This window comes from Onychostoma macrolepis, chromosome 16 (assembly GCF_012432095.1).
Source record: "Onychostoma macrolepis isolate SWU-2019 chromosome 16, ASM1243209v1, whole genome shotgun sequence".
In the NCBI taxonomy this organism is placed as follows: domain Eukaryota; kingdom Metazoa; phylum Chordata; class Actinopteri; order Cypriniformes; family Cyprinidae; genus Onychostoma; species Onychostoma macrolepis.
Genome location: NC_081170.1, coordinates 33912653 through 33930477, shown reverse-complemented (window position 1 = coordinate 33930477; position 17825 = coordinate 33912653). Strand labels below are relative to the sequence as shown.

At 37.1% G+C, this 17825-nt stretch overlaps 1 protein-coding gene and 1 pseudogene across 1 annotated transcript; one reads left to right on the top strand and one right to left on the bottom strand.

The window, feature by feature from the left end:
* Window positions 1-35: 35 nt before the first annotated feature.
* On the top strand, window positions 36-4794 carry LOC131521296 (serine/threonine-protein kinase pim-3-like; annotated as a pseudogene).
* Window positions 4795-4945: 151 nt separating this feature from the next.
* LOC131521289 (cytochrome P450 4B1) lies at window positions 4946-17609 on the bottom strand. The gene is made up of 13 exons (XM_058745877.1): window positions 17530-17609; window positions 16704-16919; window positions 15957-16101; window positions 15794-15838; window positions 15350-15477; window positions 14744-14868; window positions 14511-14665; window positions 12341-12447; window positions 12014-12204; window positions 8275-8408; window positions 7333-7397; window positions 6333-6415; window positions 4946-6180 (listed from the first exon to the last, which is right to left on the bottom strand). Exons 1-13 carry the CDS (start codon window positions 17530-17532, stop codon window positions 6003-6005), a joined length of 1575 nt encoding a protein of 524 aa, XP_058601860.1. The 5' UTR covers window positions 17533-17609; the 3' UTR covers window positions 4946-6002.
* Window positions 17610-17825: the final 216 nt, after the last annotated feature.

The window sequence follows — 17825 nt, the reverse complement described above, 5'->3', positions numbered from 1 at the left end:
CTGCCTGGCTATATCGCTCCTCTGCCTTGGTCGACTCAAAGGAGGAGGAAGCGGCAGAGCTCGGAGGATGAAGATCCCTGCACCTCGTACGAGAGACCCGCCAAACGCTCTGCTGAAGGTCAGGCTTCTTCTGAACACGTCGCTGAATTAAGTGATTTGCCACTGAAATATTCATTCACTGACTGATGATTACAGTAACATTCTTGTAGTCGCCTGTTTTTTCATTTCTTGTGATTGTTGCAGATGCGTATATTAAGGGCCCAATGCTGGGTCAAGGTGGATTCGGCTCTGTGTTTGCTGGGACCCGCAGCTCTGATGGATTGCCAGTGAGACATTGTCTTTAGTCCTTCATTCGTTCAATTTGTGGCATAAACCGTATTTCATCTGTACAGAGCAGGGGGTTATTGTCATAATTAGCAGGTGTAATTTACTGTGGTTCATGTGTCTGCAGGTGGCCATCAAGTACGTCACTAAAGACGAGGAGCACGAGGACATGGAAGTTGTAAGTTCAGTCACATATAAGGTTTGATACACACATAAACCACACTCAGGCCTCTAGCGACGACTCAAGGGTCTGGTGTCTCCTCTGCAGGAAGGTCAGGGTCTTCTGCCGCTGGAGGTCACGTTGATGACCCGGGTCAATTCAGCTCCTGTCTGTCCCAGTGTCCTGAAGCTGCTGGAGTGGTTTGACCATCCCGACCGCTACGTCATGATCCTGGAGCGGCCGGATCCTTGCCAGGATCTCCACAGGTTCTGTGAGGAGAACGGCTGTCTGGATGAGAGCCAGGCCAAGAAGGTGCTGCTGCAGCTCATCGAGGCTCTCAAACACTGCGAGAGCCGCGGCGTCTTCCACCGGGACGTCAAGCCACAGAACCTGCTCATGTGCCCCGACACCAGCGAGATCAAGCTGCTGGACTTTGGCTGCGGACACCTCCTGAAGGACTCGGAGTATAAAGAGTTTGCAGGTTGGTCAGGAGAAGCTCTCTGTGGAAGGTTGTGTTTTGGACTGGAAGCTTTTGAGCTGATCTCTTGCTCTTCTCGGGTCTCTCAGGCACTCTTTCATACGCCCCTCCGGAGTGGTTTCGTTCCCACAGCTATCGTGCCGGACCAGCTACTGCTTGGTCGCTGGGTGTGACGCTCTACAAGCTCCTGTGCGGTTCTCTACCGTTCAAAAGCGCACGGAGGGTTTGCAGACTGCGCTTCCCGAGTCACCTGTCTGCAGGCAAGAGATGGCAAACATGCAGCTGTTCACAGACAGAAATCACGGCCGGAGCGAGCAGAAGTTGATGTTGTGTTGCTGAAGTACTGTGTTGTATGTAACAGACTGCCGTCAGTTGATTAGATGGTGTCTTAGAGCAGCAGCGGACGAGCGTCCCAGCTTACAGGACATTGAACAGCATCCCTGGTTACGCTCCACAGGTGGCCAATCACAGCACACTCATCTCAATGACTCGGTGTTGATTGGACAGTTGGATTGTCCTGTCAGGATAAATGATGGTAACTGGCTGTAATTGTGAACATAGGGTGAGCGGGAGTGCAGCAGAGACAGTGAGGACGAGTGGACAGCAGGCGTTTCGTGTGTTTTGTGATGCTGTGCTTCACTCTGGAGCGTGACTGAGGGCTCTGTGTGGATGCTGGAGGAGCTGGACACACAGCGCCGGCTCAAACCAGAGTCCTGATGCTACAGAGATCCGCTCCAGACTGAGCCTAAACCAGCATGCAGCGGCTTTCATAAGGAAAGGAGAATGAAGATAAAATAAAAACATTAAAACATTATGCATTATTTAATTAGGAAAAGAAGAAAGGTTGAAGAAATTAGGAAAACTTAATTTCTTTATGGATCTACATCAAGACATTTATCTTGGGCAACAAGGCTGCTATTAACATAGAAGTGCAAGAGAACTAGTGATGGGTGCTTTTGAAGCACAGCTTCGTGAAGCTTCGAAACTTTTGTGAAACAATTGTTTCAGTTCGGAGTGCGAATCAAACTGCCAAAGTCATGTGATTTCAGTAAACGAGGCTTCATTACGTCATAAATAAAATGTTTTTAAAATGTTTATTTAGTTTATAAGATTATGCATGGTTTAGCTCCTCTTCCTCTGGTTGATTTTATTCAATTTAAATATATTGAAAACAGAGTAACTAGAGGTGCAGCTGAAGTTGACTGCATAATTCCAGAAAAACCTCGTTTGGTCAAGCTGTTTTTTCATTCAGAGCATCACATCAGTGGAATTCAATACCACAATCAATTAGAGATGTACATCATTTAACTCATTAGCATCATTTTAAGAAATGGCTTCTTCATAACCAACAATGTGAACATTAATGTTGAAGAAACAAAATAGAAAAAACAATAACGAAATTCATTCCAAAAAAAAATTAATAAAAATTAAAACAGAAAGCAGCTTATTAAGATATTTAATGTACACTGTCCCTTTTTTTGTGAAATAAATAAATAAATGCATCCGAAAACTTAGGCAGCTGACTTGTTGCTCTTTACTTTCAATAAAACATTTGCAATGGGCTTTTAAAAACTGTTTTTATGCATGTTTTAGCCTGAGTTCTTTTTGCATTTACACACTTTTGACCAGCAGCGCTTCGAATCAGTGAATAGTGATGGGAAGTTCGGATCATTTTACTGACTCGGACTTTTGAGTCTCGTTCAGCAAAATGAACTAATCTTTTTTTCCCCGAGTCATTTCGTTCATTTTAGCAAAATATAATTAAAATGTTACGTGCTACTTCCCTAACACATCTACTACTTATGCAAACGTTGATCACACTACAAACAATACAAACTATAATGCTATAAGAAACAGAAAAGATTAATTCATCGTTTACCTGGGTCTTGATTAGCTCACCTCACCTCTTATCTGACAAGTTTTCGGGTTTGAGTCGTTCGTTCATCACGTGACAGCCCCATAAGCTAAACCAATGCAGTCAGAGCCGGAAAGAGAATTGATTAGTTCACCTCCCGAGTCTTCGGGTTTGAGTCGTTCGTTCTTTTGTCACGTGACCACTTGCCGGATCAGTAAAATACTATAAAGTAAAACTGTATTTTTTGTATGTTGGATCATATTTAAGAATTATCATAAAATTATCAAAATATGTGTAATAAGCATTTTCCTAGAAATAAAAATGGTCTGTTCATTTCTGTCACTATGTTTTTGTTACTGTTTCTTGAGGATCTGTGTTATTTTATAACTAAATAAAACCCTGTTGGTCAAAAAGGACACAATGACAAAGTGAAAGCAAATAACATTTTGAATATGAATGATTAATGTTAGTTTGAAATATTAAGGTTATGATCTGGCTCTGTGGCTTTAGTATATTTTAATTTTCTTGTATTTTTTATTTAAATTGTTTTAATTCATTTTGGAATAGTTATCCTCTTTGCTAAAGCTTTTTCTGGCACAAAAATAAACAATAAAAAAAAAACTATTCAAGAGTGTGTACACAGTGTTAATGTCTAAAGTGTCATATGTTACAAAAGTATAGTCTAATCTAAAGGGTTAACTCAAAAGACATAAATACAACAAGGTATTGTATTTTATGAAGATTAGACTCAAAAAAAAAAAAAATTAAAACATAACCAACTCTTTATTATCTTTATTACTACATTCAGTATTATGGAAAAGAACCATCTTGACAGAAATTAAAAGCAATAATTTGAGACCAGAAATGCATCACATAACTGTACGAGTAAATAATAATAATAATAATAACTATGCACCCGTTTGTAAGGAAGGTTATAAATTAACTAATTTCTCTGCCCAAAGCTGTCACGTCACGTGACAAAAGAACGAACGACTCAAACCCGAAGACTCGGGAGGTGAACTAATCAATTCTCTTTCCGGCTCTGACTGCATAGGTTCGTGTATGAGGCTGTCACGTGATGAACGAACGACTCAAACCCGAAGACTCGAAACAGGTGAACTAATTCCAGTACAGAACCTATAGGATGTTGCGCATGCGCGACTGAACGAATCACTCCCTGAGACGACTCGTTCTTCCCGAGTCACATTAAAGATTCGTTCAAAATGAACGAATCGTTCAAGAACGACCCATCACTATCAGTGAATCATTTGGCGAATTGATTCGAAAAGTTTGGATTCTCCCATCACTAATGAGAACATACTTTCATAAAACCTTTTGCTATTACATATATAACCAACCACACAATAATATATCTAACAGCCATACAACAGCCAATAATACAGAATATCAAAATGTCACTAGACACCTAAAAGTTTTTTTTTACAAATTGTTTTACCTTGAGAAATGAGTTTCAAAGTCACTCTGATGGTACACTGACTTCTAATAAGATGAACGGCTTCTGTTTCTTTCCAAAAGTCTGTTCTGGAAGTGCATATGTTTAGTGAGCGGGTACAAAACTCCGCGAAAAGGGTGGATCTCTTTATGGCAGCAACAACTGCGCGTGCACAGCTATCCACTGTAATTACGACAGTGATATATTTACGACAGTGAATTCCAATAACATACCTGTAGGGGGCTCCAAAGCCGCACATACAGTTTCACTTAAATATGAAATAAATCACATCTAAACTTAATCTTCTTATAAACCTATCATTGAGTTTTTGAGGTGAATTTTCAAACCCCTAGATGAAAATGCAAGTTGTAAAAGTATAGTCTAGTATAGTATTAAAGTAAAAGATTTTTAAATTAATTTTATCGTTTTAATCTCAAAGACATGACCAGAGTTCTTATATCCTTAAGGACCCTTGTTGAAGACAGGCTGGCTTCAGCTCTTGAAGGCTGTTGATGGTGTTGATGCCTGAAGGGTCCAGCAGAGGGGCTTCATACACTGAACCCCGTTGACCTTCATCGTATGGAGGAAAAATAACACTTTCATAAAATATCTTCTTTTGTGTTTCACAAAAAAAGAAAGTCATACATTACTGAGTGAGAATCATAAATCGTTAGGTGAGTAAATGAGCGCACTTTTATTTTTAGACAAACTATTCTGCTAAGGATCAGTGCTGATGAGAGTAAACTATTAACAAAAACCACTAAAATAGTTTACATTTCATTATACATAAAAAGGCAATGCACTTAAAAAAAAAAAAAGCTAATAAACATAATTTTTTTAATCTTTTTTGCACTAGTTACAGACAGAGGCGGACAGTAGTGAAGTATTTTTTTTACTCTGCTGTAAAAGTACTTTTCAAGTGTCAGTGCTTTATCAGTGTTTTTATTTATAAAACTTTACTTCACAACATTCCAAAGCATAATATTGTACTTTTTACAGCGCTACGTTTCATATTAAATATCATTTAATACTTAATTACATTAGAAATCTATTACTTTCCTACTTTTACTCAAGTAAAAGTAATTCAAAGATTTACTTGAGTTCAAGAAAGTACTACATTTGTAATGTAAACTTTTATTTATGAAATGTAGTGCAGTAAAATAGCAAGACATTATGCTTTGGAATGTAGTGAAGTAAAAGCTTTCTGAAGAAAAACACTTACAGATACTTTTTAAATTTACTTGAGTAAAGTAAAAATACTTCACTACTGTGCGCCTCTGGTTACAGATCACAAGATTTCATCTGTATTTATTCCATATTAGAGATGTCTAGTTTTAGAATTCATGTAGTAATTAATGTAGCTGAGGCAAACGATTCATTCAGTACATCGAATTAATTCATACTGCTTGGATGTTTTTCCTTAGATTGTTTAACTGCTGTGTTGTAAATACAGTATAACAGACAATCAAGCCCCGTTTACACTGCCAGTGAATAATTAATGAGAGCTGGTGACTTCTGGTGCCATGAGTAAAAGCGACCAGTGACAGAATGTGTTCACACTGATGGTATGATCGGGGCTTAGAACTGAATTCATTACACAGTTGGGCCACTTTAGTGTGTGTGGTATTTACTAACCATCCAGTTTCCAGGTGTTAAATGTGTATTAAATATTTAAATTAAGGCAAACACGGCTCCTAGCATGTCAAACGGGCTCAATGTACCCTCTAGCTGATCATGAATCATTTTCTACTGGTTTGATCTTGATGTGAATTCCATTGAGTGATCTGAGCACGACTTGAGGGATCATCTTTGGGATGTGCTGGGGGTCTTTAATCAGCCGGTATTTCTTCAGTGTTAGCGCCACTGCAACTTTCATCTCATTCATGGCAAAGTTCTGGCCGATGCAGTTTCTGTAATCAAATACACATCAGAAGCTGTTTGCTCTCATGAGGTCGGAGCCACAGACGCTCCAAACTCCAAACCAAAGAGCAGCTTTGTTCTGTGTGGCTGAAATGTGAATGAATGACCCACTTGCTAAACCGCTCATGTCTCTTTAACAAACCTGGGTCCAGCAGAGAAGGGCACAAAAGCATGCGGCGACCTCTTAGCAACGTTCTCCGGCAGAAACCTCAACGGATCAAATACCTGTGGACAACACAACATATTAAATACAGTCGGAAGAAATACATCAAAGAAATAAAAGGATTATATTAATGAACATAAAACATCAAAGACTTTTTAAAATACATTGTATAAATTGGTAACCGGCAATTGTTACCTTCAAGACCTATTTCTACTTGATTTAAGTCATATAATTTGAGTTATTTCTGACTTGAATAAAACCAGTTCATGATCTTATTATTTCAGTGGTAATAATATTATTATAATATTATGAAGTCTTATAATATTGTCCTCTGATAATGAATATTACAAACATAAAATATAAGGTTTATGGTTAAAATATAGTTTTGATTATAAATCACATAAAACATATCCTTCAATTGTTTTACAGATGTGTATTTCGATTATATTACTGTGGAGTCCAAAATGAAGAGAACAAAATGATATTTAAATCTAATTTAAATTTGGAAATAATTTAAGATTTAGATAATTTTTTTTTAGATTAAATCTATGAAAAGATTAATAAAAATGTTTATGGTTATAGAATTGGTTATGATTTCACTATTTCTAAAGAACTAGTCAGATGTGAGTAAATGATTGTCATTGATCATGTGACTCTGTGCAGACGGTCATGACATCTCAAATCAGGCTGGAAAACATGATCATCAGGTTTTGTTAATGCAGCTTCAGTGCATTAAAATAAAATAAGAACACAGTAAATACTAAGACATTCATTCATTTTTTTTTTTTTTTTGTTAATTTTCTGTTTTGCTGCTAAATATTTTGCCATTTAAAAATTTTATGCAAATGGTGCATTTACACAACTTTGAACTCCACTGTACTCTCCTTTTATAAATCATTATTTTTCAGTAATTATTCTGTTGTAACTGAGCTATGTTATGTAATGAGTGACATTTCAGATATAAAGAATGCACACATACATATGGATTCTCCCACACTGAGGCATTCATGTGGATCCCATAAATGCTAACTCCAATGGTACAACCTGTGGAAGAGTAAAGCAGTGTTTTAAGGCATGCAGTGATGTATTCAGCCTGCAGTACTCTCACTGTTTTGTGATGAACTGATAACATTCGGTGTCATATGTCAAGTAACCGAACAACAAGCAGCCAGGTTAATGTTTGATCAGATGTTCTCTGAGTTAGAGGTCATCGTATCTGTTTATAGGTGAACAGGGCATAAAGCAGTGGCAGCAGTCTGTCAAACTTCATACACACTGGAGACCAAAACATTGAAACCATTAAGTGAAATATTATATCAAGGACAGCTTTTGTAAGTGTGTCCATGTTGGCTTATGCTGTTGCTTCTCACAAAATGTTTGGGTTTTATGACTGATGCATTTGGGGAAACTATATGGTCCCTTTCTGAAGCAATAATGAACTTGATCAATCAAAAATGTAGATTCTGTCATCAACTAATTTTTTAAGTTCCTCTAAAAATGTCTTCTTGCAAAGAATTTAGATGGTGACCAGTGATTGTCTTTCTCAAAAAGGACAAAAAGTGCCATAAAGTAGGGCTGTGCAATTAATCGCAATATCGCGATTAATTGCACAGCAATATCGCATTCAATTTTGCAGACGATTCATCTGCGATAATGAACACGATATTGTGTAGCTTGTCAGTGAACTACGGCTCTGTGTAGTAAAAGCCGCTCCATCTGAAAGCACGTGATGGAGATTTACTACTAATCACGGAACCGACTTTACTGACGAGATGCACATGACAATCGCAAGCGATTAATTGCACAGCCTTACCATGAAGTACCATTAAGAGTACTGTAAAAGTAGTATATGAATTGTGCACTTGTCTTTTTTAGTGTTATGATAGCTTTGCATGAGGAACAAACTGAAATATCAACCTACCTTCAGGTACAGTCCGTCCATCAAAGAAAGTCAAGGGTTTAGTCAACTTTCGTGATATTCCCGGGACAGGAGGGCACAGCCGCAGGGATTCTTTAATGCACATTGTGGTATAAGGAATTTTATTGAGGTCTTCCCTGAAACATAAGAAGAGAGGAACAGTCTCAGAGAAGCTGACAGTGAATAAGGCATTACTGATGTCTGAAAATGTTTAGTAGTTGTGAGAGCAATGAAATCAAGGTGTAATGAGTGGAATTTGAATTGATTTGCTATGAATGACCACAATCTGTTTTCTTAAAGTCTGAGCAGAGTTTAGTCATTTGGTTTTTGTACTGTGTATTGTATATGGATTAAACAAGACAAAAATAATGATAAAGTCAGTGTGTTTTGCTGTGAAGTGCTTTGAGTCTTAAAATGAAATGAGATACAATACCTGCCAACTGTAAAATTTAATTCATAATTTATTTTCAGTGAATTTTCTGGGGATATATCTCAATTTCTATTATGAAAATAGATATTTGAGATAAAATGATTATTGGGCAGACAGTGAAGACTACGTAGTGTTTAATTTTTTTAAATCTATTACTTCATTCAATTTCTGTAGTCGATTATTAGCTGAATACTACTGTTAGATAGACAAAAAAATGTAAAACATTTTTTATTTAATTGCACCTTTTTTATTGTATTTGTCCAATTGTTTGTAATCTTTTTATTACTTACTGTTCACTTGACTTTTTACTTGATAATTCACACTTTGTGATTGTCACTCGCATGAACGAGCACAGATTTGCGTACGATTTCGAGCATTTGTCGGCGATTTCACAAAACCTGAAAATCAAGTCTAAAATCGTGCAGTGTGAACTCGGCATTACATTAACGAGTTCGTTTGCCCGTATAATCATTAGGAAATAGAGTAAACTTATTTGGCTTGCTGTCCACTGATGAGTGGCTCGATGAAGCAGCTTCAACTCGAGCTCTGATAAACCCCCAGGGACATGATATAAGGTGATTACAAAGGGCAAGGTACCTAAGAAGAAGGAGGAGAATTGGGGAGGTGGAGGGATGCTGGAGCAGCTGAGACCAGAGAGAGGTAAGCAGCTGCATATATACTCTGGCTGTTGATTGAAAGATTAGATGGGCTCGCTCCTCCCTAACTTACGTTTAGGAACTTCATTTAGTTAGCCTAGTATTAATTTCTGCTGTGGTATCCAAATTGTTATCAGGAATTGTGAAATTAGCTAGCATCTAAAATTTTGATATCATGGCAAACTCATTTCCAGCAAAATATACTTGATATACACTCACCGGCCACTTTATTAAATCCACCTGTTCAAAAGCTCATAAATGCAAATATGTAATCAGCCAATCACATGGCAGTAGCTCGGTGCATTTGGGCATGAAGACATGGGCTGTATCCGAAATCAACCCCAATACCCCTAAGGGGACAGCCATTTTTAGTGGACAACCTTAGTAGACATTATCGAGTGCACTCATTCAATCCCACACTGCACAGCAATAACGAGTGTGCAACTGATGTACACTCAACGGCTAGAGAATCCCCATAATGCACTGTGAGAGTCGCACGGCGAATGAATTGCAAGAAGATGGCGCCCGCAGCCGTCACATCACAGTGTAATACAATACAGCCATAAATTCATTGTAAATTAATTATTAAATTGTTTAATTAGGGTTTATACATAATTTCCATGACAGAGTTCAGGATAAATCCTCCTACTGGAGCTGCCAGTTTGCCAGTTTCAAATGATTATTAAACAGCAAGCACAAACTATGAAAAAGCAACAGTCCTTCCGCTGCACCGAATTCACTCACTAGTTTCCATTCACTCCTTCAAGTGAACTCTATTAGTGGCCTAATGTAAGGAATAGTGCATGAGAGTATAGGGAGCGATTTCGGACACAGCCATGATCTAGACCAGGGTTCCTCAAATCTTACCCTGGAGGTCCAATCCACTGCAGAGTTTAGCTCCAACCCTGATCAAACTCACTTGTCTGTGATTTTCTAATGATCCTGAAGACATTGATTAGCATGTTCAGGTGTGTTTGATTAGGGTTACAGCTAAACTCTGCAGGAAAGTGGATCTCGAGGTCCAGATTTGAGGAGCCCTGATCTAGACGATCTGCTGAAGTTCAAACTGAGCATCAGAATGGGGTAGAAAGGTGATTTAAGTGACTTTGAGCATGGCATGGTTGTTGGTGGTCTGAGTATTTCAGAAACTGCTGGGATTTTCATGCACAACCATCTCTATGGCTGATGATCCCAGAGGTCAGAAGAGAATGGCCAGACTATGTTGAGCTGATAGAAAGGCAACAGTAACTCAAATAAGTTTACAACTGAGGTTTACAGAACAGCATCTCTGAATGCACAACACACCAAACCTTGAGGCAGATGGGATACAGCAGCAGAAGACCTCACCGGGTGCCACTATCAGCTAAAACAGGTTCACAAATGCTCACCAAAACTGGACAAGAGAAGATTGGAAAAAGGTTACCTAGTCTGATGAGTCTCGATTTCTGTTGCGACATTCGGATGATAGGGTCAGAATTTGTCATAAACAACATGAAAGCATGAATCCATCCTGCCTTGTATCAGAGGTGTAATTGATATTTTAATCACCACAGCCTGCCTGAGTATTGTTGACCACAGTGTCTCATTTTGTGATGCTATGCCCAGCAGGATAACACACTGTGTCACAAAACTCAAATCATCTCAAACTGGTTTCTTGAACATGATAATGATTTCACTATACTCCACAGCCACCAGATCTCAATCCAACAGAGCACCTTTGGGATGTGGTAGAACAGGAGATTCAATCAATGACAGATCTGCAGCAACTGCGTGCTCATATCATGTCAATATGGACCAAAATCTTTGAGGAAAGTTTCTAGAACCTTGTTGAATTTATGCCACGAAGAACTGAGGCAGTTCTGAAGGAAAAAGGCAATCCAATCCAGTACTAGCAAGGTGTACTTAATAAAGTGGCCAGTGAGTGTATATCACTTTATACACTCATTTGCGTCATATAAGATTCTAGTCACATTGCCCACTCCTAATTGTGTTAAATGACCAAAATAACCATTATAATCAATATAATTTCTCGCTTCTCAAGACGGCCACCGACAATCACATAAGAACAGCTCTTTAACGGCGCTCTAGGCTCTGATCAACCGCGATCAAACCACTGTAGCCTAATGCAATCTATTAATCACGCAAATCATTTTAGGCAAGTAGCTTACCATATCAAATATTTTAATATTTTGTATTTAACCTGATAACATGTTTGATAAAATGACAATTTAAGTTTAATTATAAGCCGCATGTCCACGATTATTCAAACAACAAACAAATTACACAGCGAGCCAAGAACATTTACATTATCAAAGAATATCACTGAATTCAGTCTACTAATATAATATTATAATAATATAATATAATAATTATAATAACTTATAATACCTAAGTGAAGCTGTCTGCAGTGCATGATGAATTCATCTCTTATTTCTGATGAGAGAATTCGCCAAAGTGCACTGATTATTGGACTAAAATCACAAAAGCACAAATATATATTGGTTCGCATATAACTCTGTCTTCATTCATTTGTATGTTAATCTATAAGAGTTGGGCTGTTTAGTATTAGGATTTTGTCTAAAAGCCCCCCACCGGCCCCGCCCTCCAGCACCCCCCCAGATAAAATATGTTCCCGCGGCTATGGTAGCGACAGTACCAGTCCACTGTGTCTTTTCCATCCAGAACCTGCAGGATCTCCTCTCTGCACTTCTCCTGGTGCTCAGGGTTACAAGCCAGATTGTAGAAGATCCAAGATATTCCACTGGCTGTGGTGTCATGGCCTTCAAACATGAATGTGTCCACTTCAGCCCTGATATCTTCATCCGACAAACCCTGCTGATGCTCGTCCTGTGAGCGACAAAAAAATCTCTAACATCAATGATAGATGATACAATGGCACTATGCAATATGTAACAAAATATCAGCTATTTTCATTTATTTTCTTTAAATATAAGAGTTGTGTAAGTGCTTGAGAATATCATACTCGGGCAGACAGAAGAATATCCAAAAAGTCCAAATATCGTTTGTTTTTAACAATGCCCTGTTCCTTCTCAATCTTCAAGACTTCTTTCCTCTTTCTGATAACTTCCGCTAAAAAATATTAAGAAATTGAAATGACATGATAACTTTATAGCTTTGCTTGTTACAGATTTACACTTCCGTTCAAAAATTTGGAGGTTGTGAGATTTTGTAGTATCTTTGAAAGTAGTCTCTTACAGTAGGCTGTATTTATTTGATTAAAAATACAGTAAAACTGTGAAACATTATTATCATTTAAAATGACAAATTTCAATGTGAATATATAGTAAAAGGCTATAGTAAAATTTATTTCTGTGACGCGCAGCTGTATTTTCAGCATCATTACTGCAGCCTTCAGTGTCACATGATTCTTCAGAAATCATTCTAATATGCTGATTTGCAGCTCAAGAAACATTTCTGATTATTATCAATGTTGAAAACAGTTTTGCTGTGTAATATTTATGTGCAAACTGCTCCATTACAATTCTTTGATGAGTAGAAAGTTGAAAGAACAACATTTATTTTAAATAGAAATCCTTTACTGTCACTTTTGATCAATTTAAATAATACTATAATAATAAAAAGAATAGAAAACATCATACTGACCCCAAACTTTTGAACGGTAGTGTATATTCTGGTTTAACTAAGATACATAAGCAGGTATGTATATAATAGTAGCCATGAGTAGGGTTGGGTACCGTTCACATTTGAACCGGTATCGGTACCGGTACCGGTACCTGAAATTCGGTACCGGTACCCAACGGTACCTTTTTTCGGTACTTTACTCTCTCTGTGTAATAACAAAACATTTATTTCAGTGAAAAATAAGTCCAAAACTCTCAATTTCAACATTTTTAACAATAGGGCCCTAGAATTTTTTTTTTCTTCCAGACATTTTTGGGTTTTATTTTTTCTGATAATCAAATGAAGACATTAAACATTTATTTATTTTTAATCATATGAAAATGAAACCATTTTATTTTTTGGCAAACAAACAGAGGTTTACTGTTAAAATTAATACATGGTAGAAAAATTGTGTGAATATTCCTTTAAAAAAAGTTCTAATAATAATTGTATTTTTTTTCCACAATTAAGTTATTAATGTGGTTGTAATTATTTTTTTCATTTAATTGTTTTATTTAATTTTTTCAGTAAGTGGAATATATAAAGATGTACATTATACAGTACAAAAGTAATACAAGAGCAATATATTTCTGTTACGTGTTAAACCGCACTTTTATTTTGACAGGTTGCCGTGAAGTGTGTGTGTACAATATAATATGCTGGTTTTCTCAAATGTAATGGTAAAATTCTCATGAAGTGACTCTAACAGCCTGTAAGTTCATGTGTTCATGTTGTGAGATGCAGAGTTCACGTGTGCTTCAGTATTTGTGTAGTAAACGAAACCGCGTCTCCGCCATTCATACATACCGAGGATAACGGAACATGCAGGATTCATATTTAAACCGTCTTTTTGCGTTTTAATATTCGCATACACTAGTTCATATCGCGAATCGAATTAAGTGACAGACCTTCTTTTTTTCATCCAAAACTTGACAAATTGCGTGGCATTCCGCGCTATAGAGTAAATTCCGGTTTTATGAATGGACTCCGTATCCTGTCCGCGTCTTCTCGGAAACCATGACCCTAGAAATTTAAGCACACGTCAGAACATTTCGGTTTGCCCTGTGTGTTGTGTTTTAAAGAGTTGTAGTGGTGACATCATCTCTCTCTCTCTCTCTCTCTCTCTCTCTCTGTCTCTCTCGTAAGCGCCCAAATGCGTTCTCAGGTACCGAAATGTGGTACCGAATGATTTGGTGTGAATCGATACTCGGTAGTACCGACGCAATTCGGTCGGTACCCTTAAAAGTACCGAGTTCGGTACCCAACCCTAGCCATGAGCAGACCCAGACTCAGTCTATGGAGTTTCACAAAATATGCAGAAATGGATTTGAATTTTGAACTGGTTTTCAAATATATATATATATATATATATAATTTTAGAAAGACATGCAGCCATGTTATAAAACTTCCAGAGCCTCATATAATTCAGATGGTCAAAATCACAGTTAGAGTTACACTAATCGTTGCGTGGTTGGGCCTGCTCACGAGGTGCCTTAGCAAAGAAACGTCACCTGTATGATTGTGTGCTATTCTGGCCGCCTTCCTGAATTTGTATCCATGTGGACTGAGATGAAATATGGCCTCGCTGTGGTATGGAAACACTCTGAACCTGAGGTTCACCAGGTGGCAGAGGTCATACACCGCCTGGATGTACGGGTTGGTTCCACTGAAAACAGATCAGCGAGGTTACACTGAAAGGAGGCGGATGAGTACTATAGGACGAGGTAAAGGAGTATGAACTGACCTGTCTGTCTGACAGTTACTGTTACAGCTGAACGCACATTTCATGATGCTGTCCAGCGTCATCAGACTCACATGCTTAAACAGTTCAAACGACTCTCCTGGTTTGGCATAAACTTCCCACTTATCCTGAAAGACAGAAACATAAATGACTGAAACTATAATTAAAACACAGCAAGCTTTTTAAATAATTCTAGGAGTTTAAGTGTGTCATGTCACCCAGCAACACTGTAAAAATGATATAATCAATAAGTCATAGAGGCATTTGCTTTTCCATTACTTGAACTCATCAAAAGAATGTAACCAATTTCAACTTAATTTTTTACGTTTTATGAGACTCAAGAAGATTTTTTTAACGGTGAATAAGGAATTACAAAAATAATGACTGTTGTCAAACAGGTTTCTCAAAAAATCCTTTGACCTTCCAAACAATTCTTGCCCCAAAATTACATAATTGGTTGAGAAAATGTTGCTGCTTCGGGTTGGTTGAGATGATCAGAGAAATATTTGCAGCAGTCTTAAAGTTGTGCACATTACGCTGAGACAGGATACACTGTTTTAACATAAAGTCTGAGTAAATAGTGACATTTTTGATTTATGGGTCACATACAAGCATGACTTTGGTTGAATCAGAAACAAGTTTCACATAAGGCTTCAGAACATCATAATGGAAACCAGGAGTGAGAAGCCGTCTGTGCCGGAACCACTTCTGTCCAGTAGACACAAGCAAGCCATCGCCTGAGGAGACAGTCAAGAGTTGATACTGATAATAGAATGCCACAGAAGGAATGACGACTTGAGATGGTAGAAATGACATTCGTGACAGTTCAAAAATGACAAAAATGTCTTAATTCTTCCTTGGTGTCTGTGCCATGCACTGGACATAAATTAAATATACAAACTAGAGTGTGAGAAAACTGTCTTTGAGTTTATTTTCTAAAAATCCACAAGGACAGACTTGCCCGTAGTTGAAGAAACACCCAATAATAAACCTAATAGTAATAGTATAGATTAATAAAGAAATAATTTTCAGCTTTACGTGTGATCTTCTTACCTAACCAAGGGATGAAAAACTTGTATGCATAATCATCTTTGGGTTCTGTAAATAAAGCATGAAAAAAAAAAAATTATAAATAAAATGCTGCGTTTTAGTTGTTAATATTTGAGAAAGAATTAGCCTGTAATATAAATCTTAAAATTGTCAATCGGATGAGCACCTGTCGTGGTGAGAATGGTCTTCACATATGATGGGTGGTGGATGTTCAGAATGGACAGAGACGGGCCAAACCACAGCGGAAAGGCAAAGGGATACTGTCCACTCCACTTCATAACCTTTTCCAAATCATGTCCATCCTGGTGAAACTATGAATATAAAAAAAGGTCTGTATAACTCTTATGGACAATAATTGCACTCTCAATTTAGTAATTTCACGTGAAGTCTTCCAACCGCTGCTGAAGAATGTGAATACAATGCAAGGCTGTTGGGTTTATTGCTGCACAATATAATTATGTAATTGTTTAGTTGTGGTGAATAGACAAGGGCTCAGGCATGAGGTTTCATCCCGTGAAGATAACCAGGGCAAATGTGATTTTTCAAAGTTGGAATTAAAAACAAAAGTTACAAGAAATTTTACAAGAAAATACTACTTTTTATAAATAATTTTGATTTCACATTTCTGAGTGAAATTGTTTCTACACTAATTATATATTTTCCACTGTACTCATGAATAGACTGTAGCCTATAAAATGGCAACATATCATAACTGTGACAACTTGCACCGACCCAACAGTCATATGCATCAACTATTGCCCAAAAGATAATTACATTTTTAGTAGAATAAAACTGAAAAGTTATTCTAATTAAATAATAGATGTTCGAAACCAACAGAAAAAGCATGATTAGACTCCAAAGCTGAGCTACAGAGACAGTCGCTGTTTATTCCAGCTGTGGTGGTGTTGTTTACCTCCTTGACGTGTCCGATGAGCCAGTGTGCAGGTGGTCCTGGGAAAGGCTCCATAGTTCGCATACCTCTTCTCCTCATAACTAATAATTTAACCACTATCGCCAAACACACGAGCAGGGCGAGTGCAAAGACATGATTCACGGAGAGCGACTCCAAACTCGCGTAAAGCTGCATAACGTGAGGAGTCTGTCGCGCTCGGGGTCCGCTGACATTGAGCTCGATGTGGGAAAGAGGAAGTGATATGAGAGAGAGAGAGAGAGAGAGAGAAACTGAGAGAGAGACTGGACAAAACAAGCAACCTTTTATACTGCAAGAAATAAAGATTCTATCAGGTTTCCTGAGAGCTAGTTGATGTGAATACACTGTAAAACATTTTTTTCTTCCCTCAGGTAACTTCAAAAATGTGCAATATCACTGAATCTTATTTTATTTATTTATTTATTATTATTATTATTTTTTTTTACCTTTAATTTACTTTGGATAACAAAAGTAGCCTATTTTTTAAATGTGAACTAAAACATACGTCAAATAATTTTTTATGAAACTTATAAGTAATGTATTTTTAAAATATATAGGCTATTTTTAATAACATTTGTAATGAAGATTTGAAATAATAATTCATGCAAAATTAATTATAATCAAGTACTTTATATTTACTTTAGTATGCTAGTCAACACATCAAAATAAGCTTAAAGCGCAACAAAAGATTATTAAAACATAATGATTTAAAATGTACTTTGAATTAAATTGCAACGTGCACTTTTAAGTACACTTAAGTGACCTTTCATTTCATTAATATTACATTATCTGCATTGAAGACACTTACCATTTAAAGCACACTAACAAGGGGATCCCTGAACTTGTTTATTCTGCAAATATACTTCCATCTCAGAGCAAATAAAACCACCAAATACACTCTGCAATAATAATAAAATTAATCATTAAGCTATAATACATCAACGTTATTATATAATGCTTCTCAGAGCAGTACTTTGGTCAGATATAATAAAATATTTGTATCTTGATGTTAAACAATGTACAGTGTTTTAATGTTCGTTTATGTTATTCATTTAAAAGTGTTATCAGAATGAACTGTGTTTTTTTATACACTCGTTCATTCAC

Excerpts from the sequence above, each read along its gene's own strand:
- LOC131521289 (XM_058745877.1), bottom strand. Across the intron at positions 14,869-15,349 it reads ATTCAACCAAAGTCATGCTT|GATAAGTGGGAAGTTTATGC; the intron begins GTATGTGACCCA and ends TCTGTCTTTCAG. Across the intron at positions 6,181-6,332 it reads CCCTTCTCTGCTGGACCCAG|AAACTGCATCGGCCAGAACT; the intron begins GTTTGTTAAAGA and ends ATTTGATTACAG.